General features: G+C 46.8%; 1 protein-coding gene across 2 annotated transcripts in view; it reads right to left on the reverse strand.

Annotated features, from left to right (window-relative positions):
* The window catches only part of LOC130869791 (lisH domain-containing protein ARMC9), a 104965-nt gene that overhangs the window by 48739 nt on the left and 32060 nt on the right, over window positions 1-24166 (reverse strand). For both annotated transcript variants that reach the window (XM_057762227.1, XM_057762228.1), the window contains exons 10-17: window positions 16038-16072; window positions 14649-14760; window positions 12434-12526; window positions 9642-9732; window positions 7920-8043; window positions 5061-5200; window positions 3404-3480; window positions 596-670 (exon numbers count right to left, since the gene is read on the reverse strand). In XM_057762227.1, the coding sequence (XP_057618210.1) occupies window positions 596-670; window positions 3404-3480; window positions 5061-5200; window positions 7920-8043; window positions 9642-9732; window positions 12434-12526; window positions 14649-14760; window positions 16038-16072 (747 nt within the window). The remainder of the gene's footprint in view (window positions 1-595; window positions 671-3403; window positions 3481-5060; window positions 5201-7919; window positions 8044-9641; window positions 9733-12433; window positions 12527-14648; window positions 14761-16037; window positions 16073-24166) is intronic.

Consider the following 24166-nt stretch of genomic DNA (forward strand, 5'->3'; position numbering starts at 1 on the left):
TTGTTGTTGTACTTCAAATATGAGCACAAACGCAAACAAAGTAAGTAAAACTCTATGTACCAGCACCCGAGATGCAGACCAGCTTATAAACAGCCAAGAAACACCTCCAACATTGCAAAAGCAAGCTTGCTAGAATTTTCCCAACATTGTAATTAACAATTACAATGCAGGGATCCTTGTGAGATTCTGATAAAACAACAGATTCTCCCTTGAGAAAACCACAAATCTATCTTTCACATACAGTTTTAGGGAATCTGTAAGCTATGTAAGCTGGCCCTGAAGGAAGGAAGTAGCAGGAGCCTCTTCCCCACAGCTCTGACTTAAGGTGCTGAGAGGAGCTTTTGAACTGCTCAGGGCTTTGTGTGTGTGTGTGTGTGTGTGTGTGTGTGTGTGTGTGAGAGAGAGGGGGGGGGGGAGGGCGGGGGGGAGGGCGGGGGGGGACAGTCTCACAAGAAAGTCTCATGTGAGACAGACTGGCCTCAAACTCACTATGTAGCTCAGGCTGGTCTCAAACTTGCAGCGATCTTTCTGCCTCACCTCCCAAATACTGAGGTTACATGTGAACTGCTATGCCCTGCTCAGCACATCCTCTTACCATGGCTCTGGCCTCCTCACGAATGGATGGGATAGAAAGAATGCTGTACAGGGCTCCGTTCACATACGGCTGTATCTTTAAGAGGAGAAAAAAAGACCAGTCATTTTTTGCATGTTTTCAAATACTAACAACTCAATTGCCAGATGCCAGACTCGGGACCAGTCAGGCTTGGGGGAGAGCTGGTGTCCCTGTCTCCAGAACCCAGAATGAACATTTCACATGAGACACCCCATGTGTTTGTGAGGGCTGCAACTGAGTCCAAATTCAAATCCACCACTCCCTCTCCACCTTCTTCTTGCTTAACTAATGTCAATTCTAGCATTCTGGGCACCCAGATTAGAAATTTGGGAGTCGTCATGGATTCTATTTATTCCCAATATCTCCTCTCTGAGCCATTATTGGTAAGAGCCCTTGTTCCCCACATCTGCGGCTACTGTCCGTGCTGAGATGTCCTGTCATGACTGGGGATATCTTCTCTCTAAACTAGATCCCACTTTTGAAGCTTTCCCTGTGAGCCAGTTACCATGCAGCTGAGCCTTCCTGGCTTTTCAATGTGATAAAAGCCTTTCTCCACACCCCAAAAATACTAATGTGCAGACAGATATGAGCATCGTTCTCCTGATGACTCTGGGTCTCATCAAGCCCAGAGCTATGTAACACCAGACACACGGGGCTCCCTCTATCTGCCGCAGCCCCCACTCTCCCAGCTTCTGAAATACACATATGTATTTGTGTAGCTTTTCTTTCTTGAGACAGACTTGCTTCGACTTGTCACGGAGCTGATGATGACCCTGAATGTCTGACTCTCCTGTCTCTACCTCCAAAGTCCTAGGGTTAGGAGCATGAGACACCACGTCTGGTTTATGTGCACGGGGAGTAAAGACAGGGCTTTCGCATGCTAGACAAGGGTTCTATTGCTCTTAAGCAAATGCACTGGCAATAGCCGATGACAAGAACTAACTCCTCTGGTCTAATCCATTTGCATTCCACTAAGTCACAGGAAGAATGGGATCCCTGCAGCACTCACCTGCCTGAGTTAAACACAATGAAGAAGAGTCCTGGGCAGCAATTAGGACAGGACTGAAGTAGTGAAAACCTCCCTGACTTTGAAATATAAAAGGCCCACATGAACTGAACAGCCACCTAACATCTACCTGCTGAAGACGCCTGTGTCAGTGAGGTGATGCAGCTGTGGAGAATGTAGCTGCACATGAGATGAACTAGACCAGAGCTACCTGTTTGGAATGGGAACAGATGTGTGGCAACCTAGTGCTCCTTTTGACCCAAGGGTCCTGCCAGTCATGCCTGCTGAAAGATGCCCTCTGTCAAAATACGTCTAATTTTGGATGAGGCTTCAGCTGCAGGTGAAAAGTCTTGCCATCATCCCAATATTCTGGAAGTTGAGACAAGAGAATCACCAGTTTGAGGCTGGCAGGGACTACATAGAGTTATGGCCAGGCTGGGCTTCTTTGAGATGCCGTTATTTCTGGAAAAACCAAGTTTTTACAAAACATTTGTAAAAACCAAGTGAGAGATGAATCATCCGGAATTTTTTGTTTGTTTTTTGAGACAGGGTTTCTCTATAGCTTTGGAACCTGTCCTGGAATTCACTCACTGGCTCTTGTAGACCAGGATGGTCTCGAACTCCCAGAGATTCACCTGCCTTTGTCTCCTGAGTGCTGGGATTAAAGGCATGCGCCACCACCATCCAGCTTTGTTATCATATTTAAAAATGGCTAGAAAACTTAGAAAATAACACCAGCTGTGTGGTAATGGGGTCATTTTGGAGGGCAATCTGAGCCCGGCATATGCTGTGAACTGGCAGCCTTGAGGGCCACATACCCCATGGAAGCTCAGTGTGGGGTCCCATGGGACAAGAGTGGAGCTGTCACAGAGAACAACAGTAGCAGCAGAGCTGGAAGCCATCAAAGGCCTGCCCATGAGGAATACAATATGCACCAGGACATGGTGAAAGCCAAGGGGTACTGAAGTAGTGAGGCTTAGAACAGGAGACCCAGGAAGCACATAGAAAGTTCCCCAGGGAACAGCCATCACCTGATGAGCTCTAGGCTGAAATATGTAATATGTAAATTAAGTTCACACAAACATAGCACCAGAGGTACTTTAAGGGCACAAGTGTCCACAGGCAACAGTAGAGGAGATAAGGGGTGGGGGGTGTAAATGTCAGGGGAAGAAACCAGAAAGTGAGAGTGAGGTGGGACAAGGAGCTGGCCACATCAGTGAAATATTTCAAATTATACAAGATGTAAAGTTGCTTACAAAAATGGCCAGAGGATGGGTTGCAGAGTCTTATCAGTGCATAAGACGCTTGCTATACAGGCAGAATGACCTGAGTTCAGATCCCTAGTACCCATGTAAAATCTGGGCAGGTATGGTGGTATCAATAATCCCAGCACTTGGGAGCTTGCTCAGTAGATCCCCAGTCTCTGGCTCCCAAGTGCTAGCAGATGGAAGATCTCAGGGTTCCATGCTCTCATGGATCTTGCCTTAGTAAAGAAAGTGGAGGACAATCAAGGAAGATACCCAACATCAAATTCAGGCCTTCATGGACACCCACACACACCTGCAATGTCACACACTTAAACATACACACACACACACACACACACATACACACTCATGTGCGCGCACGCACACACAAACAAGAGGACCCTCAAATACACGGAAGAATATACATTAAATACAGCACCTGCCCAAAGCCAACCCCTTGCCTGAGAGGTCACAAGCACCCAGGTCACCATTACAGTCCCCCAATCCACCCCAAGGCAAGCAGCACTGCCTGAGTACCTCATGGTTTTCATGGCCAAGGAGATCTGAAAGGACTTTCAGCACGAGCCCTGCCACTTTAGCACACATGCTCTTTCCTGTGGGAAGCAAGGCAGAGGAAAACACACATCAGACAGGAGAGAGCTGTGTGACAAGCTAGTCACTCAGTCACTCTGAGCCTCAGTCTTCTCCCTTTAAAAACAATTATGATGCTGGTGGGTTTGGTGACACATGCTTATAACCCAGGGAGGCAGAGGGAGGAGGGTCTCTGAGAGCAGGACTACATAGAGAGACCCCATCTCAAACAAACAAACAAACAAATAAAAATAGATTATTAGCACCTGCTCCAAAGGGAGGTACAAAATTAAGTAAGCCCACAACTTACTTAAGGGAACTTGGAGCTGGCGGCGGCCATGACAAGAGTTCTAGTACAATATGCTATATGGGCATACCGTATCACCAAACACATGGCCAAACTGTAAGCACGCTGATGCCAGGAAAGGTGGCTGGGATCTGAGAAGCGTGTGCGAGCTGGGGCTCCCACACAGGCTATGCCCCGAGCAGAAGACTGCGCAGTCACCTACCCGTCAACAGCACACGCATGGCCTGGGCAGAGCAGGCGAGCCGCTGAGCCAGCAGACTTCTCACCTACCTTCCCGCAGACCCTGGAGGATGGAGGCAGCCCAGCGAGTGTGTACAGAAACTAAAACTCCCATCTCCGTTGAGTAGGTAAACATTTTTTGGTTTATTTTGAGGGTTCTGCTTTTGCTTTTGAGACAGGGTCAGCCTAAGCCAGCCACCAATTTGCAGTATAACCAAGGATGACCTTGAGCCTCGATCTTCCTGTCTCTACCTTCTGAGTGCTGGGATTACAGGCATGCACCCCCATGCCTACTTTATGACCCTAAGGCTAGTGCATGCCAGTCAACTGAGCTCCAGTCCCATAGGTGAGAAGCAGCTTTTGGTGCCCTTATGAACCTCCAGCTCCAGGACATGGAAAACACTGAGCAGGCAGCATGAATTAATATCACTACTCCTGCCACCAACTTAATCCCAGAGGATGCTGGGAGCACACCTCTCTGTCTCCGGTGGCAGGGATCATAACTCTTAACTTCCTATCTTTGAAAAGTTCAAGAAAAAGCCGGGCAGTGGTGGCGCACACCTTTAATCCCAGCACTCGGGAGGCAGAGGCAGGAAGATCTCTGGGAGTTTTAAGGCCAGCCTGTTCTACAAAGCAAGTTCCAGGACAGGCTTCAAAGCTACAGAGAAAGCCTATCGAGAGAAAAAGAAAGAAAAAGGAAGGAAGGAAGGAAGGAAGGAAGGAAGGAAGGAAGGAAGGAAGGAAGGAAGGAAGGAAGGAAGGAAGGAGAAAAGTGCAACAAAGATGAAAGAAATGTCACTGGATTTACTCTCCTCTTCAGAAGGGCACTTTACAAACACAAAACTGCTGTAGATTCTTCCAAGGGTAACATGGTACTTTGGCTTGAAGTGCTTGCTAGCTTCATACCTAGGTAGAAATGCTTCACTGTACTAAGTTTTCCATAAGGGAAACAAAAAGCAAGCCCTGCTGAGCTCCCTGGGAATGCAGATTTGTAGGCAGGTCTCTCCAGCCATCCTCCATACCAGGACATGTGTATCTGGGTGTGTGCGTGTGGGGAGGACTGAGGGGCTGTGACACCTGCACTGCGGAGGCAGAGGTTCATGAGCAACGCCACAGAGTATTCCAGAGTGTAGTCAGACAGGCAGTCGGGGTCCTTCAGAAGGTCGATCAGCCAGAAGATGAGGCCATCTCTGATCATTGCCGTCTGTAGCGGGCGCCTAAGAGGAAACAACCTTCCTTATTAGATGAATTAACTGGCAAGGGACTTTCCATGGAAGAATGTTCCATGGTGCACATGGGGATCAAAGGGAGTTACGAAAGACAGACTCTGGGGAACACCCTTAAGACCGTTCAACTGGGACAATAAAAATGCTTGACCTTTTAAGGACATGATATTTTATAGAATGATTGAGCAGTAAGAAGCGCCTCCCCACTTTGAAAGTCTCCTTTGCAATATCTAAAGCGAGCAGACTTCTACTTCAGATACATTATGTCATTAATAGCTTTGGCTTACTTGACCCGGGCAATCAGCCACAGAAATACTACTTTGAAAAAAAACCAACTTGGAGGGGCTCATCTTCCACGATTCCATGTGCTAGACATGCATAAGGCAGGGTGACAGGAGAGATAAGGGAGGCTGGCTAGGGCTGCGGATGGAATGGAGAGTGACGACAATGCATGAGAGACAGAAATGCTCTAAATTAGGACTGGTAAAATGGCTCTGTGGGTGAGTTTGATCCCTGGACCCACATGGTGAAAGGAGAGAACCGATCCCTACAAATCATCCTCTGAACTCCACAGTACACACATATAAATAAATAAATGGAAAATAGGTTCTACAATCAGGTTGTGATGGTTGCTGAACTCTGCAAATCCGTGAAAACCAGACTTGTCCATTTATGATGGTGACTTTGGGAGCTAGAAAGATGGCTCAGCAGTTAAAAGCATTGTTGCTTTTGCAGAGGATCTAGGCTCATTTTTCCGCACCCATATCATTGTGCAGAACTGTATGTGTAACCCCTGTTCCAGGGGATCAGAGCTCTCTTCTGACTGCTAAAACATGTGTTTCACCAGGCACACACGTTACACATATATATATACACAGGCAAAATGCTCATATGTATAAAATAAAACAATTTTTTTATGGAAACAAAATTCCACTATGTAGCCTTGGCTGGCTGGGACTCACTATGTAGACTAGGCTGGGCTCGAACTCATTAGAGCTCTGCCTCCCAATTGCTGAGATTAAAGACATGCACTACCGTGCCCAGTTAAGTTGTTGTTTGTAAAAGGGTTCTAAGAAGACACTAGATCTGGTTCAAAAAGAACACGAAGGGCTGGGCAGATGGCTCAGTGGTTAAGAAAACCTGCTGCTGTTTCAGAGAACTCTGGTTCAGTCAGGCAGTTTACAATCATCTGTAACTGCAGTTCCAGGGATACAATACCCTCTCTGCCCTCTGGGGGCACCAGACATGCACACGGTGCACATACATACAGGCAAAACACTCACATACATAACATAAATTTTAAAAGAAATACTTAAAAAGCAGAACAGAACATGACTTTAAAGTTATAATGTAGCACTTCCAGGTCCTGCTAAGTCCAGGCCCAGACTCAGGGTGGGCTTCTGGGATGTGCCAAGGAGTGAAGCCCCCAGAGGACTAACGGGGAACAACCTGGCTGTGTGTGTTTACCCTTACACCAAACACCGGGTTGGCAGTAATGACCCAAGACTAGCTAGGGAAGGCAACTGTGCACTCACTGTAACGTCTTTCTCCAGCCCAGCAGACCTTAGATTAGAGGGGAGTTTCTAGCTCTATCATGAAAGGTCATTTACCCTTTCTTACGTGTTAACAGAAAGATAACATTTGCATTCTAGGACGTTATGAGAATTAAGTAAGAAGTAAGTGGTGCATCAGACAAAGGTCTGATCTCCAAAATATACAAAGAACTCAAGAAATTGAACACCAAAGGATCACATAATTCAATAAAAAAAAAAAAATGGAGTACAGACCTAACAGAGATCTCTCAACAGAGGAATCTAAAATGGCTGAAAGACACTTAAGGAAATGCTCAACATCCTTAGCCATCAGTAAAATGCAAATCAAAACAACTCTGAGATTCCATCTAACACCTGTAAGAATGGCCAAGATCAAAAACACTGATGACAACTTATGCTGGAGAGGATGTAGGGTAAAGAAAACACTCCTGCATTGTTGGTGGGAATGCCAGCTGGTACACCCCTTTGGATGTCGGTGTGGTGATTTCTCAGAAAATTAGGAAACAACCTTCCTCAAGACCCAGTAATACCACTTTGGGTATATATCCAAAGGATGCTCAATAGTGTCACAAGATATGTGCTCAACTATGTTCATAGCAGCTTTGTCTGTCATAGCCAGAATCTGGAAACAACCTAAATGCCCCTTGATCAAAGAATGGATAAGAAAGATGTGGTACATTTACACAATGGAGTACCACACTGCAGAAAAAAATAACGATAGCTTGAATTTTGCAGGAAAATTGATGGAGCTAAAAAAACATTATTTTGAGTGAGGTAATCCAGACCCAGAAAGACAATTATCACATGTACTCACTCATAGGTGGTTTTTAAACATAAAGCAAAGAAAGCCAGCCTACAAACCACAATCCCAGAGAACTTAGACAACAATGAGGACACTAAGAGAGACTTACATAGATCTAATCTACATGGGAAGTAGAAAGCAGAAAAAGACAAGATCTCCTGAGTAAATTGGGAGCATGGGGAAGGGATGGGGTAGAGGTGAGGCAGGGAGGGGAGCAGAGAAAAATGTAGAGCTCAATAAATATCAATAAAAAATTTTAAAAAAAAGAAGTAAGTGGTGGTTCAAACACACACACAAACATGGTGCATGCCACTCTGAGCTCATGGCAGAGACTGACCAATGGCATGGTCCTCACCTGAGGCTGAACTTCTGCAAGGCCCCAAGGACATTCTCACGAGTGATGACATCCTTGTCTTCTTCCTTCAGTCTTCCCTCCAGCATGCGCAGCACCTTTGTGTTCTGGGCTAGGTAGAGTCGACCTAAAGAGTAAAAATGGGCCAGAGAAGAAAATGGGGAAGATGTAAAGAATTAATCTGGGGAATATTTGCACAGGATACACTAGAAAGTTCTAGAAGAAATTATTTAAGTGTATTTTTTTCTGAGCCAGGTATGGTGGTACATGCCTGCAATCTCAGTACTAGGGGAGCCACAGCAGGAGAACTACAAGTCCATGGCCATGCTAGTACCTGCATAGGGGGTCCTGTCTCAGAACAGAAGCTTACTCAAGCAATGATCTAACCAATAGAAAGCCTTTCTTCCTGGAAGTTAACATCAGCCATCACCATCTGTGACATCCTGAAACTGAGGGACCTACAGGGAAAAAGAGGAATGGAGCTATGCTGTACGTCCCCGGACCTTCACAAGAACTGCTTCCGCCACACTCTCCTGTTCCCTTTGGACACGCTCAGGGCCCGATAGAGGTGGGGCCCTGCCTAGGACACGCAGGTAAGTGGTAAGTGCAGACTCACCACTGACCTTTCATAGATTTCTGCATTGACAGATACCAATTTTAAATAGGATTGTTAGATGAAGAGTTCTCAGGTATACACTGGCTTACAATAAGTGTTTGCCAAACAAATGGGATAATGAATTAAATAAACATGTTGAATATCATGTATTCATAACCTGAAAACTTTGTTTATTCACATTAAAAAAAAAACACCTCAAATGAGGCTGGGGGTATGGCACACAATTCCAGCACTCGGGAGGCAGAGGCAGGTGGATTACTGTGAGGTCAAGGCCAGCTTGGTCTACATAGAGAAATGCAGTTCAACAATAATTAAAAAACAAAACAACAACAAAATCTCAAACAAATAAGAATGTAAGGCAATCATCCTGGGTGTGTACAATGTGTGTGAAATGCACATCTGTGAATGTGGGAGTGTGGGTGCCAGGTGCACACATGTTGATCACAGACATTTTCAGAAGTCAGTTCTTTCCTTCCTCCTTAGTTTGAAGCAGGGTCTTTTTTGCTGTTCTGCCAATGCTGTGTTCTCCAGGCTGGCTGTCCCACAAACAATTCTGTCTCCCCTCCCATCTCACCCTAGGAATGCTGGGATCCACATCTGACCTGCTAGTGGGTTCTGGGGATCAAACTCAGGTCATCAGGCATACGCAAGAGCTTTTATTAGCTGAGCTGATTCGCCTGCCCAGACAATGGCCCTGTGTAAAACTGACTTTTAATTCAGCTACAGCATCTTAATACTTCTGAAATTTTCAAATCCTTTAGAGACTGTAGGAAATTCTAGTGCTTGCTAGAATATGCTTTACTTGTTTCAACAAACTTATTATGGCAAGTAGGAATTATAGAAAATTATCTACTATGCAGTTAAAAACAATTTAACTAAGAGTTATAAAAATCTTAGGTATTGTAAAATAAACTCCAAAGGCATGAAAACTTGCTCTGACAGAAACTTAGGCAATTATCTTAAGAACTAATTTCCCGAGAGACGTTAGAAGAACAGAAATAAAATGAGAGACCTGGGCTACTTTAAGCAACACTGGGAAACACTAATTTCACAGGCATGCCATGTGGCTTTGCCAGGGATATTCTGCTTGGAGGGAAATGTCACCTCACCTTCAGCCAGGGATGCCAGGGCGTTGATGAGCCTGGCCATGTACTGCCGCACAGCTTCGCTCTTGGAATGCAGTAGCTGCAGCACGCTCCTCTGCAGGGGACAACATTGAGAGCCAGCAGTGAGGGGAGGCAGAGAAGGGACCATGGCCCCAGGCCTGCCTGACTCGAGGGCAATAGGCTACAGCCACACACTTCCCCTGCAACTCCTGATTTCCAAACGGTACTTGATGAGACTTGGCAAAAGGAAGTTGCCCAAATTTCTAAGTTTCATAAAGTATGCCAAGCACCTAGAACAACAGGGCACATGTGGTCGCTACTGCTGCTGGCTTTCCAGATGACAGACAAACACATCTAATTCAGCCCCCTCCAAACATGACAGGACTACAAGCAAATGGCTTTAAAAAAAAAAAAAAAAAAAAAAAGACAAATTCTGAACAACTGACAACTGACTCAATACCATGAGAAATGTTCTGGAACAACAATGCAGACCCCGAGGTTATTCACAAGACAGTACTGAGCAAGGGCAAATGCTGAGTTCCTCCAAAAGGCTGAAGAGCTAGGGACAAAGTGTGGGACAATACAAACACAAGACAGAAACAAAGTGGCTAGATTTCACTATGCTGCTCCTGTGATCTGCCAGCACAGCAACAGGTAGGAGGTGTTATCATGGGAGGCTAACACAGAATGTCTCAGCCTTGGGGCACACCAGATTCACATGAGCAGGGAGTTACCAAAATGCAGACAGGAAGCCATCATGATGGTGCATGCTTGTCACCCAGTACTTGGGAAACAGAGGCAGGACAATCTCCAATTTGAGGTCAGTCCAAATTGCAAATACAGCAAGATATTTTCAAAAACCAGTGGCTATAGGGCTGAAGAAGACGGCTCAGCAGTTAAGAGCACTTGCTGCTCCTGCAGAGGACCTGGGTTGGGTTCCTAGCAAATGGCCCCCAAATGGACTGGTACTATTAGGAGGTGTGGCCTTGCTGGAGTGGGTGTGGCTTTGTTGGAGGAAGTGTGTCACTGTGGGGGTGGGCTTTGAGGTCTTTTTTGCTCAAGCAATGCTCAGTGTGGTACTCAGTTCACTTCCTGTAGTCTGTGGATCAAGACGCAGAACCCTCAGCTTCTTCTCTAGCACCGTGTCTGTCTACATGTTACCATGCCCCCCATGATGACAACAGACTAAACCCCTGAAACTGTAAGCCACCCCCTTTTAATGTTTTCCTTTGTGAGAGCTGTTGTGGTCATGTGTCTCTTCACAGCACTAGAAACCCTAACACAGGATATTATAATTTTTAAAAGTTGGGATGTAATTTTTAAAATTTGGCTCTTTCTCTCTTTTCTTTCCTTCTTTTCTTTTCTTTTAGACAGGGTCTATGTAGCCCTAACTATCCTGGACTACCATGTAGACTTTTGCCTCCTTCGCTCTGAGATTGGTTTTGTGGCTACTTCTTTATAAAGAAAAGGGGTTGTCTAGAAGTTCCCAAAATGCTAGAAGTTTCTATTTCTTATGTTTTTGGTTGTGAGTCTGGCTTTTAATGGCTGAGCCATCTCTCTGGCCTAAGTTTCTATTTCTTAAACTAGGTAATGGAATAATAACTTCAAAATTTTCAAATATTTTCGACATTAACTTCTGTGAGTAGGAAGTGGAACTATGGATTCGGAGAGACAATAGTCCTCGGATTAAGGAAGCAGGCTCTTGAGATGCACACATAATGCTGCAGAGCTAGAACTGTCAGATGTTCACAATGACAGAAGTTCCTCCAGGTTGATGATGCTATGCTACACACTGAACTCTGAGGACCACTAAGGGAGAAATAGCTAGCCAACCAGTTCAGTTTCCCGCCCAAACAGCTCGATCCATTTTGGAGTCATAGTGGCCTAGCATCTGCATTACCAAGGAGTCTTCTGACCCGGCAAGTTGTCTTTAGAGAACTTTAAGTCATTCCTTCTTAGAAACAAAACAGGGGTGGAGATGAGCTCTGTTGGTAGAGTGCTTGTACAGTATGCATGGAGCCCTCAGTTTGATCCCCAGCACCATGGAAACCAGCCATGGGTACAAGTCTATAATCCCAGGGTCCAAGAGATTGTAGAGGCACGAAGTTCAGAAGTTTAAGGTCAGCTTCAACCCACACAGAAAATATGAAGACAGCCTGAACTATGTAAGATCCTAATACAAAGGGTTGGAGAGATGGCTCAGCAGTTAAGAGCACTGACTGGCTGTTTTTCCAGAGCATAGGATATAATTCTTAGCACCCACTGCGGGTTCACAACTGTGATTCCAGTTCCAGGAGATCTGACACTTCCTTCTGGCCTCCACAGGCAGTGCATACATGTGGTATGCATACATGCAGGTGCAAAATACCCATACACACAAGATTTTTTAAAAAAAAATCTTAAAAAGACCCTAATACAAACAACAACAACACCTGAACAAAACAAACAACAAAACAAGTAACATGTGCTTGAAGGAACTACAGTATTCAATGGCTGCAGAGATTGTAGCACTTAGACAAAAAAACACTAATGCAACACATTGACTTTGAACTCTGAAAATGGGAGGACGGAAGGGGGCAAGGGAAGATGAACAGAAGAGCTGCAGAGCCCATCAAGGCACCTGGCTTGTTTGGGAATCTCCAGAACTGAAGAGGAAGTCAAGAGGTGAACACAGACCTCAAGCAACTGATAAGCTCATACTCAAAGGTCAGCACACTGACAATCAAGAGAAACCAAAGCCTCAAGTCTGCTAAGTGTTTCCCTACTGCAGAAGGCCCTGGCCCCCTCTTACCGACCTGGTTGTGGCTGTGACAATCCAAGAGGTCATTGCTGATATAGGCTTGCAGGACCGTCTCCCTCTGCTCTCCAGGATGGGACGTGGTCAAGCGCTGCAAAGAAAAACCAAATTACAAACTTCTACAGAGGCAAGAGCTAGGCCCTGAAGGGTGAGCAGATGGTCAACCAGCAGGGAGGAGGGCGAGTGTGTGAAGGGGGTGGGGTGGGTGTGGCCTAGCTCACAAAGTAGGGCCCAGGCTACCTGTAGAAGGCTCTCAATGAGCCTATCCTACAGGGCCTGATGAGCAATGGCTGGGAGGGGGCAGATGGGAGAAAGGCTGGCGAGCTGGTTGGAATTTAGGGAGCCATTAAATCTGTTATGCTGCCATATGTATTTGTGTGATATCCACATGGGAAGAAAAAAAGCTTGGGTGGGAAGGTGTGTGACATGCAGGTGCACAAGGCAGTGTATAGCTAGGACAGGAGAAAGCTGCGTCCCTGACAAATGGGCAAATATGCTTGCTTTTCCAGGAAAAGCTTAAACACCCCGAGGCTCAGAATTTGTCCCTGTCTGAGGACAAGCATGGTGTGCTCGGAATACCCTAGTTTGCAGCGCAGACAAAGGCCAGAGCCAACAGACACAACATACAGGAGGAAGGAGAGGCCTTTAGGGGAGGAAGATGCTGCTGGCTGATCTGGTCACCACTGAAGAGGGACTGCTGAAGGACTGTGCCAAGAATGTCACATGGGGAATTCCTGAGGAGCCAAGAGGCTGCATGGGGCCCTGGAGAAGAAAACAGGCACAGCCACTGAACACCCGCATGCCTTCCTGATTATCTTGTTAAGATGCCTGCTTTCTCCCAGCAAGAGGCCCAGGGAGTGGGCCGACTCAGCCAGTGCTGGGTGGCAAACTCAGGCAACCAGGTGAGTGTGGTAACACGAACAGACACAAGCAAACCAGGGTTGGGGCAGCTCTTGATGATCACTCAGGCTGCCCGCCCACCCTGGTCAGCAAGCCCCTACAAACAGAGCAGGTACCAAGGTGTTCTCCCCTTGGGCTCCTCATAGTTCCCAATCAGGCAGAGTCCAGGAAGCACCACCAGATTTTAAGTACCAGTGAGGACTGTTTCCACTCAAAGGTAGGGAAGCTGCTCAAAGAATTCTGGTACCAGTGGATCCTGAAATACAGGGCCCACAAAGGAGCTTGACACTATGCTATCGTGAGTTAGAATACGCTCTTTGGTGAAAGGTTTTGGTCAGTAATTCTCAAAATGAAGTTCAGAAAGCTCTGGGCATCCCCCCCAACTCTTGGAACTGGAGGGAACATGACTATTTTCACAGTGACTACACTAAGATGCGTTCTGCCATGTTCCTGACCACTTTCTCAGACTGTGTAGATGGAACACTAGGAAGCCTAACAAAAAAGCAGGGTCTGAGAACCCAGAACTCTCCTCGGGGCACACAATGAAGACAGTTACAGAGATGAACAATGCCACTCTGCACACATTTGGTTTGTTGTTTAGAAACCAGTTATTGCTATTTACAGGAAATGATAAATTCCTAATTTTTCTATTCTAATTTTCTAATCGTATAAATATTGTTAAGAAAAAATCCACATAAACAAAACTCTTTGGGGGCATCAAAACTTTTTGAGGGTGTAGGGGAGATCTATAACACTTGAAAACCAACTGGTCAACCTAAGGACTGAAGAATGGGAATTCAGATGAGGCCTACCCAATGGGGTTAACCCACCAGTCTTGTACCCAGCGGTCTCAGGAGTTGTGACTGGGCTCTAACAAACATTAAGGCTCCAAGCTGATTTTAGCACCTGACCGGGTAGGGGCTGAATAGCAGTGGCACCCACAGTCCACATGCAGGCAATGGTAACTGACACCAGTATAGAGTGCTTTAGAAAAAGGCCACGGACTACTCAGGAGCTGTGGGTGGGGGTGGAGCCTCACTATATAGCCCTGGGCTAGGCTGGACCTGGTGTGTAGACCAGGCTGGCCCTGAATTTCAGAACTGTACCTACCTCTACCTTCTGCCAGCTGGAAATAAAGGCATGTGCTCCCATACCTGGCTAGAGCAGCTTTTAACCCCAGGTCTTGGTGGCAGGCAGCAGGACGGGATCTTTAACAGAGGGGTTACGAGATACCAGCCAAGTTACCAGGTAGCAAGCCAAGAAAAGCAGTGCGGAGTTTTCCCTGTTTCTAAATTCGAGGGGACGGTACCTACCCAGCGCAGAGCCTGCAACAAGAAGGCTTTCAAGCGGTCACTGCCCCAAATCAAATCCTTCTTCAGTTTCTCATAATCCAGGGAGGGCAGTAATGGGACATCCTTCAACTTCCTACTCAGCATCACAAGTTCAAAGAGAAGAAAAAGGGCAAAGGGACATGTCATTCCATCTCCCGAACTCAGATATTGATGTAGACTCAAGAAACTATCAGTGGCTCAAATGCCACCACAATTTGTGGGCTCCCAAAATAGACAGAGCCTTCTTCCACCGGGAGCTTAGTGTCCAGGCCCCCACCCAGCTCAGCTAGCTCAGCCCTGCATGACGGATTTTATGTAGTCTAAATTTATTTCTTCTTAGATTTCAATGGCATACAAATTTTCTATAATAAGACAAAATGCATACTAGGTTTTGTTTTGTTTTAGTGTTCCAACAGGGTCTCATTGTGTGGCCGAGGCTGACCCTCCCACTTCAGCTTCCCAGTGCAGTGATTACAGGCTGTGTCACTCGAGTCCAACACCCACACCCATGCTGACCTTCTGCCTTTGCTAACTGCACAGGGCTTGTGGAAAATGTTAACACTGGGAAGTCTTGGGGGGCTGGAGAGATGGCTCAACAGTTAAGTGCACTGGCTGCTCTTTCAGAGGACCCAGGTTCTATTCTCAGTACCAACATGGCAGCTCACAACCATCTGTAACTCCAATTTCTTTTGGCCTCTGAAAGTACTGTGTGCATGTGGTATACATATAGGTAAGCTGGAACACACACACATGAACATATTTTCAAAAGAGAATTTTTAAAAAGAATTTTTGTAATCATCTATTTACATCTCAAAATTACTATAACAAACTGGGTACGTGGCTAATACTTAAAATTTCAGAACCTGGAGGCTGAGGTTTCAGAACCTGGAGGCTGAGGCAGGAGGACAGAATTTATTTCTAGAGAATATCAGAGGAATAAGCCAACAGTTTTTTTGCTATTTCATGCTACCTTATAAGAGTCAATATTAAAAGATAAATCTAGTTTAGCATTATTTATAATCATTGGTATTTCCTTCCATATACACATGTAGTTGAATGTTTAGTTAAATTATCTTGAATTCCAGTTTCACATATAGATAGGAATACGGAGCTGGAGAGATGGCTCTTTGGTTAAGAGCACTGGCTGCTCTTCCAGAAGACCTGCATTTGGTTCCCAGCATCCACATGGTGGTCACAGTCATGTGTAAATCCAGTTCTAGGGTATCCAATGCCATCTTCCGGCCTCAGCAGGCACCAGGCAGACAGGAGATGTATAGACATACACACAGGCAAAGCACCCATACACATAAAATAAAAGTAAGTCAAATTTGAGAACACAATTAATGAAAACTTCTAAGCATGATTACTTACTCAGGAACCAAGGAGGCTCGCAACATGGTTGAGGCCTGAGGGGAGGACAGAGCAAACAGACCGTGTTAAACCCCGACGGCAGGTCATCAGCCCTCGCCCCATTAACAGCACAGAAGCAGCCATTTGCAAAGTGTCTGCTGCAGAGTGTCCTCGAAGGCCAGCCTGGTCTACAGAGGGATTCCAGCCCAGTCAAGGCTACACTGAGAAACCTGCCTTGGGGGAAAAAAGAAATGGGGGGGGGGAGTGGGCGGGGCTGGAGTGATGGCTTAGTGGTGAAGAACACTGTCTGCTCTCCCGGAGGACTCAGGTTCAATTCCCAGCACCCACATGGCAGCTCATAACTGTCTCTAACTCCAATTCCGGGGGATCAGACACTCACACAGATATACCTGCAGGTAAAACATCGAATCGATACACATAAATAAAGGAAATATTTACAATTCCCTTTTACCTCGCCCCTTCATCCTGTGTGCAGGCCAGTTTGCCACCTCCTTTATTGACAGTCCCAGTCCCATCTAGCTTATGTGCACTGTGCAAGTACACATCATCTTCACCACGGGCATTGCCAGATTAAATAGGAGGAATATAGAGGGATAAAGAAATGTTGCATGAGGTATGTGTAGGACAACACAAACCAAATGTAAAAGAAACTCTAGACATTAAGGAATTTGAGTATAGGCTGGCCGTGTGGTGGCACACACCTTTAATCCCAGCACTCAGGAGGTAGAGGTAGGTGCATCTCTGTGAGTTTAAGGCCAGCCTGGTCTACAAAGTGAGTTCCAGGACAGTTTCCAAAGATACACAGAGAAACCTTGTCTTGAAAAAACAAAGCAAAACAAACAAAAAAACAAAAAAGAAATTTGAATATAGGTTGAACTGGTGTAGAGGGTTCTTGTTGATTCTATTTGTTTTTGGGTTATATTTATTTCTTTTCTTTTTTTCTTATTTTTTAATGGTGTTTTGCCTGTATGTATGTGTAATTTGCCTGTATGTGTGTTGTTTTGCCTATGTATATGAGGGTGTTGGGTTCTGGAGTTACAGACAGTTGTGAGCTACCATATGGGTGCTTGGAATTGAACTAGGGTATTCTGGAAGAATAATCTACTCTCTTAACCAATGAGCCATCTCTCCAGCCTCCTAGATTTCTTAAATCTCTCTGTTAGATGTGGGTATTTTATTTATTGGTGAGACAGTGTTTGGAACTGGCTTCAAAGGACTTGGAGAGAAGAGGATAGGCATAGCCGAAGGGCAGTGTTTGCCTAGTACCCACACTCTGCAAAGAAAAAGAGGAGGGCGGAATGAAGAAGACCTGAGAAAAACTAAGCAGAGGAAAGAAAGCAACTCAAGGTATGGGAACTTCAAAGAAACTCTACTTCTTTCCGTCCTATAGGTTTTGAGACAGGACCTCAGGTAGCCCAGGCTGCCTTCAAAGTCACTAGTTAACTGAGAATGACCTTGAACTTCCGGTCCTCCTGACTACTGTGACTGCAGATTTGAGCCACTACTCCTGGTTTGTGCGGTGCTGGAGATTAAACCCAAGGCTTCACTCACACGAGGCATTCTACAGGCTGGGCCATATCCCAGCCCAGAAGTGTTGGTCATCACACACAAACACCAAGAGGCTTTCTGAACTTCTGCTGAGCAACCCTGGGCAGGCAGTGGATCTCTAAGGTATCCGCTGCAGGCTCTCGAGCCAGTTAAGAGCACTGCTATTGCTATCCGTATTTGCGTCACTGCTCCATGGCTGTAGGCACAGCAGTGTGTACAGAACATGCAGAGCCCAACAGCTGGCAGGTGACAGCCCCAGCAGGAGAAAATCCCTCTCAGTCAGAACTAATCCCTCTGCTGAGGCAAGTGGATTTTTTGTTTGTTTTTACATTTTTTTGAGGGAGGATTCTCGGTAGCCCTGGCTGTCCCATAACTTACTAGTAGACCAGGCTGGCCTTTAACGCTCAGAGATCTACCTTCCACTGCCTCCCAAGTGCTGGGACTAAAGGTGTGCACCGCTACTGCCTGACCCAACAGTGGACTCTGAATGCTGAAGGAGCAAGCCCAGAAAGGACGCCCTTGTTATGGAGGCCTGAGTTGGTCTGAGAGGGTGCTATTTGACTGCCAGGACAGCTGCAGGGTGAGACACAGATGGCAGATACTGTTCCCAGCCTCCCTGAAAGGTTAGCGGTGGAGTCCACCTGAGGAAGCGCTGAAGAAAGGCTGGGAAGCTTCTTCAGGACACAGACAGAGGACACAGCAGAACAAGCCATAAACCAAGGAATAGGGTCAGTGAAAGCTTCAGGGATTCTTAGCTGTGGAGACAAAGGTGAACACTTCACCTCTTTCCAGGCACTGGAAGCCCAGGGGCCCGCCTTCTCAGCAGGGTGGCCTGAGGACCGGTGTAATGGAGGTGAGGACCAGCTGCAGGCTTGGGACAGCTGCTGGGAACCACCTGAGGACTTGCGCCATCAGGCTGGGAAGGTTATCGGTGGAGAGCTGGAGAGCTCCATGCAGGTGTGACATCAAGGAAAGTACTCCTAGGGGCAGTTCAGGAGGGAGAGAGGCCTTCTACCAAGGCGCCTTGCACAGCAGTGAGCCAGGAATCTCACCAGGCAGCACGCTTCCTAAATCAAAGTTAGTGTATTCTGTCCAGGTTTAGTCTGCAAACACAGTTTTGAAAACTGTGAGCACAAGAAAGGCTGAATGGCCAGGCTGCAGTGGCGCATGCCTGGAATCCCTGCACTTGGGAAGCAGAGGTGGATGGATTTCTGTGAGTTTGAGACCAGCCTGGTCTATAGAGTGAGTTTCAGGACAGCCAGAACTATGCAGGAAAACCCTGTCTCCGAAACAAAACAAACCAAAGCTAGAAGGAAGAAGTGCTTGGCCTATCTAGGAGCAGAAAAGGGGTAGCAGCTTGACACCCTCAGCACCATGCGGCTATTCAGGCACACGTCCGCCATGCTATGCTAATGTGCACATCAACAAGGACTGTGGACACTCCTGAGAAAACTCCAGAGACCACAGTGGGACACACAAGGCCTCAGCCTGCAACTGGGGGATCGTCCCTGAGGGACTGTGTAGCCAGAAGAGGTGTGTACAGAAGGAGAGCCACTTTCCCCTGAAGCAAAGGGTCATCTAGCAAAGGAGTGATGTGATTGTTACCACTAAGATACCTGACTCCTTCCTGGGGTACAAAATATAAACCAAACAGATGCACCCAGAAAGCTGAGTGACCAGCAAGACACAGAGAAGGTCCTAGCTCAAAGCAGGCGCAAACTGGGGACAGTCCCAGCCACACTGAGCAACTAACAGCAGAAATGAGCCTCTTTGCCAGGTCCCCATGACCAGTGCACACGGGTGACTTCCAGGTGCTTCACGGAGTGTCATTTCCACAACAGGAAACAGGGCAGAGTGGATGGTGGGCACGTAAAATGTTTGTGGAAAGAGGCTGGAAGACAATGTCTGGAGCCAGGGAAAGGTCAGGGCTAACGGTCGGCAATGGTACCAGGTGATTAAAGTAGAAAGGTATGCACTGTCTCACAGACACAGCAAGGGACAGGATCTCTGCACGTGACTGGCTCACCACACTGAGCCTCAAGTGGAGCCATGTGGCCAGCTGCAAGTACCCTTTGAAGACCTAGGGAAGTCACCAGGAGGGGAGGAGGGTACAGACGCTGAGCTTCAGCCAGAGCAAGGACTACACAACAGGAAGAAGAGCCATGTGTGGCTCCGACCCTCAATGACCATACTGGCCACTCTGAGAGAGGGGCACCACAACTCGTGTGGCCCCACTCAATGGCCACATAGGCAATCCCTATAGCATTTTACCCAAACAAAGGACAGCGCGGATGCAGGTCCCCTCCATGGTTCCCATTTCCTATGCCTTTTTGGATTTACTGCTATCATGGAGGTATTTTAACTCACTTCCAATACACCCTCACCTGGAGATGTGGGAAAGGGAGGACTAGTTCCCAGCTGCACTATTTGTCCAAATAAGGATTCATTTCAATGAAAATATCTCATGAACTCAGCCCTGGAGGCTACCACTAGGCCTTGGGACTCACCTAGGGGGATATGGCTTGTATTTCAACTGGAGAGTTGGCCTGGGCTTTTTCTCAGGGTCAGTCACCCTCTTGGCAAACCCTTGGCATGGGGTGGAAAGAACTGTGCCTCACCTGTCCTCGAGGACTTCTATGCTCATGTGTATCTGGAGAACAGTGGCAGAGTGGTGGGGGGGAGGGGGACACGTGCTTTCATAGCCACAGCAGCAGCGCACACTGATGTAGCTGCAGCTCCGAGACAGCCACAGGCCGGATGGTCATCTCTATGCCAGAGACCACACAGTCCTCCATTAAAACCACAAAGTGCCGCCTGGCGGTGGTGGCGCACGCCTTTAATCCCAGCACTAGGGAGGCAGAGGCAGGCGAACCTCTGTGAGTTCAAGGCCACCCTGGTCTACTAGTAAATTCCAGAACAGCAGCAGGACTACACAGAGAAACCCAGTCTCAAAAAATGAACCAACCAACCAACCAACCAATCAATCAACTGAACAACACCTCCACAAGGTAAGGGCACTAAAAAGCACGCTAACAAGGACAAAGAATGCTCTAAAAAATGTAGTTAAGTAGCCTGGCAGAGGTGGTACTTGTCTTTAATCCCAGCACTCAGGAGGCAGAGGCAGGCAGATCTCTGTGAGTTAGAGGCCAGCCTGGTCTACAGTGCAAGTTCTAGAACAGCCAAGATTACATAGAGAAACCCTATCTTGAAAACACACACACACACACACACACACACACACACACACACACGTAGTCAGGCCGGACAAGGTAGTGTTCGCATGGAAACCCAGCACTGGAAAGAGCTGAAACAGGATTGAGTTCCAGGCGAGCCTGGGACCTGTCTCAAAACAATAAAACACAAGCACAGTCCTATTGAGCTAAAGGCTGAGGAGCAGAAGAGCACGCGCATCCATTCTGTAAAGGTCTGGAGGAGGTGTATTTAACACATGCTGTGTGAGGCAGCAGGTAAGCCATGGGAGAAGGGGAAGGTCTGTGGCCGCCATATTTATTCTTAAATTGCTGTTTTCAAGTCAAATGTTCAAATAGCCCTAGCCAGAGTGGTTGAGCTGACTCTTCGGCAGGTCACAGAGGGATGAGCTAGCATCCCGCTCCCTCTGACTGCATGTGACCCGTGTGACCTAAGCACTAGGTGTGCATTCCGTCACAGGGGACACAGGGACTGCGGAGATACTCAGAGTTTAGGATCATTTGCCACTCTGGTGGAGGATCTGAGTTCAGTTCCCAGCACTGATATCGGGCAGCTTACAACCTCCTGGAATTCCAGTTCTTGGGGATGGGTACCGCCACATTCACATACACATAATTATTAAGATAGTAATACAATCATTTTTTAAAACAACGGGGATACAGTCTAGAAAATGCAGATCAAAGGTTTTGTCATTGTACAGCAATGTACAGGTAGGTGGCCTACACCTGTAACCTCAGTAGCAGGAGGCAGAGGCAGGCTACACAGGGTCATGTGATCACCAGAGTGCTCAGGGCTGCTGCTGGTTGGTGTGAAAATGTCACTGCAGCATGGATGTCCTTCCAGAATCCTAGAAAGCCGTCTCATCTCCTGTGCCCAGGGGAGAACTCAGACTTCTTTTACTAGGTGGCTGAGAACATGACGTGATTTCTATCTACCCCAGTTCTGGCCCTCATAAGGCAAAGATGAGGGAAACTCGGGTTAGGTCAGCTACGCAGGGACAAAGTGACATGCAGGATTCAGTGCTACAGGACATCTAGGAGACTTCTCTACCTCAGAAGAGCAGAATCTCACCAGGGCCAATCCTTCTGGGAGCAACTAGATCCGTCAGCCAGCTCAGACAGGCAGCTTTGGACCCAGCGGTCTGGGAAGGAGGACACAAGGCACAAGAGCCCCCCCTCCTCTCCTGGAGTGTGTGAAGCCTTCTGCCAGTGTGGTCCTTTTTTCTGGGAAGAGGTTTGTGGAACAGGGCACTCCTGACTCACCCTCCCAGCCATTCCTGCCGATTGCAGAGTCTGCTAGAGGAACTAAGCCGGCTCTTGCTGTCTATGCTGCCCCCGTGTGGCGGCTTTGTGGTAAGGCAGCTCCTGCTCATCTATGCTGCCCCCATGTGGTTTCTCTGTGGTGAGGGCAGTGGTCCAGGTTTGGTAGGCTATTCAGACTGATACAATTCCTGAACTCTCCACAAATGAAGCCCACGCTCTCCAACAGGAGCTCTGTCAGTGTTGATGGTGATCTTTACAAACCCTGATTAGTTCTTCTGTCCTAGTTTCTGGTTCGGAAGAGGATATGTGAAGAAGTCCAGATTGGAAACCAGTGCAGTGAATTTTACAACCACTAGCAGGTGATTGTAATTGCCTGACTTGAAGTCCTTTATCCTGTAGGCCTCCCAGGAGGGTATATTCTTTAAACCTGGATGGCCAACACTTTTTTATATCTTTAAAACAGTCCTAGCTGGGTGGTGGTGGTGCACACCTTTAATCCCAGCACTTGGGAGGCAGAGGCAGGTGGATCTCTGTGAGTTCGAGGCCAGACTGGTCTACAAGAGCTAGTTCTAGGACTGGCTCCAAAGCTACAGAGAAACCCTGTCTCAAACAAACAAACAAACAACAAAAAAACCTCCAGCAAGTCCTAAGATTTCTACATACTAAATCTCCCATGGTCACATCTTAAGGCACAGACTGCACAGCCCAGTCTCCTCTGTCCCTATGTAAGGATTGCCCAACATGGCCAGCAGCTCTGGGGACAGCTCCTTGGTACTTGAATAAACATGTCAGCATAAGTGATCTGCAAATAGGACACATCCCTCCTATAGAGAACATACGAGCAACCGCCTTATGCCTCAGTACTGGGCTAATTGCTGGCAGCAGTGTTTGACAATCGTGATTTTTTTTTTTTTTATAACAAATAGGAGCTGGAGAGATGGCTCAGCAGTTAAGAAGTACTAGCTGCTTTTCCAGAAGACCTGGATTTGATTTCCAGGCAGCTTATAACTGTCTGTAACTCCACTCCCAAGGGATCTCTCACCCTTAACTAGCCTCAGTGGGTACTACATCCATGTGCTGTACAGAAAGCGTATAGGCAAAATGATCATACACAGAAAATTAAAATTTTAAAAATAAATATTAATTTTAGCTGGCCATAGTGGTGTACACCTTTAATTCCAGCACTCTGGAGGCAGAGGCAGGTGGCTCTCTGTGAGTTCCAGGGCAATCCAGGGTTATAAAAAGAGACTTTATCTCACCAGGCGGTGGTGGCGCACGCCTTTAATTCCAGCACTCGGGAGGCAGAGGCAGGTGGATCTCTGTGAGTTCGAGGCCAGCCTGGTCTACAAGAGCTAGTTCCAGGACAGGCTCCAAAGCTACAGAGAAACCCTGTCTCGAAAAGAAAAAAAAAGAGAGAGAGACCCTATCTCAACCCACCCAAATTAATTAATAATAAATAAAAGTAAAAATGTATTTAACATACTCATAAAATCTTTTTTTAAAAAACAAACTTAACTTGCTTTTAAATTATAAAGTATGAACACTTGAAAATTTCATTACTTGGGCTGGAGAGATGGCTCAGCAGTTAAGAGCATTGCCTGCTCTTCCAAAGGTCCTGAGTTCAATTTCCAGCAACCACATGGTGGCTCACAACCATCTGTAATGAGGTCTGTTGCCCTCTTCTGGATTGCAGGCATACATGTACACAGAATATTATATACATAATAAATAAATAAATATTAAAAAAAGAAAAAGAAAATTTCATTACTTTTTTATTTTAATTTTCAAGGGCATACAGAGAACTTATAAGCACCTAAGAGTTTACTTCAGGGATGTGTGGGGGTGCACGGGAGTCAGTTTTGGGTGTACTTCCTGGCCATGTGGGTAGCATGCACCATGGTGCTTTGGACACACAGAATATTACCTAATAAAATTTCCTACCCTCACATTATAGCGGCACAGCGAGTCATGAAGCTGCAGTCTCCTTTGTCAGGGCTGCTGGGGAGCTCGGGGCCAGCCTGGGGCCAGCAGTTCGGAGGTGCAGCGACTGCGACAGGCACTGCTCAACCATCCTTCACCCTGGCTCAGCTTACTCTTTGTTTCCTTTCA

Source organism: Chionomys nivalis, chromosome 2 (assembly GCF_950005125.1).
Source record: "Chionomys nivalis chromosome 2, mChiNiv1.1, whole genome shotgun sequence".
NCBI lineage: Eukaryota > Metazoa > Chordata > Mammalia > Rodentia > Cricetidae > Chionomys > Chionomys nivalis.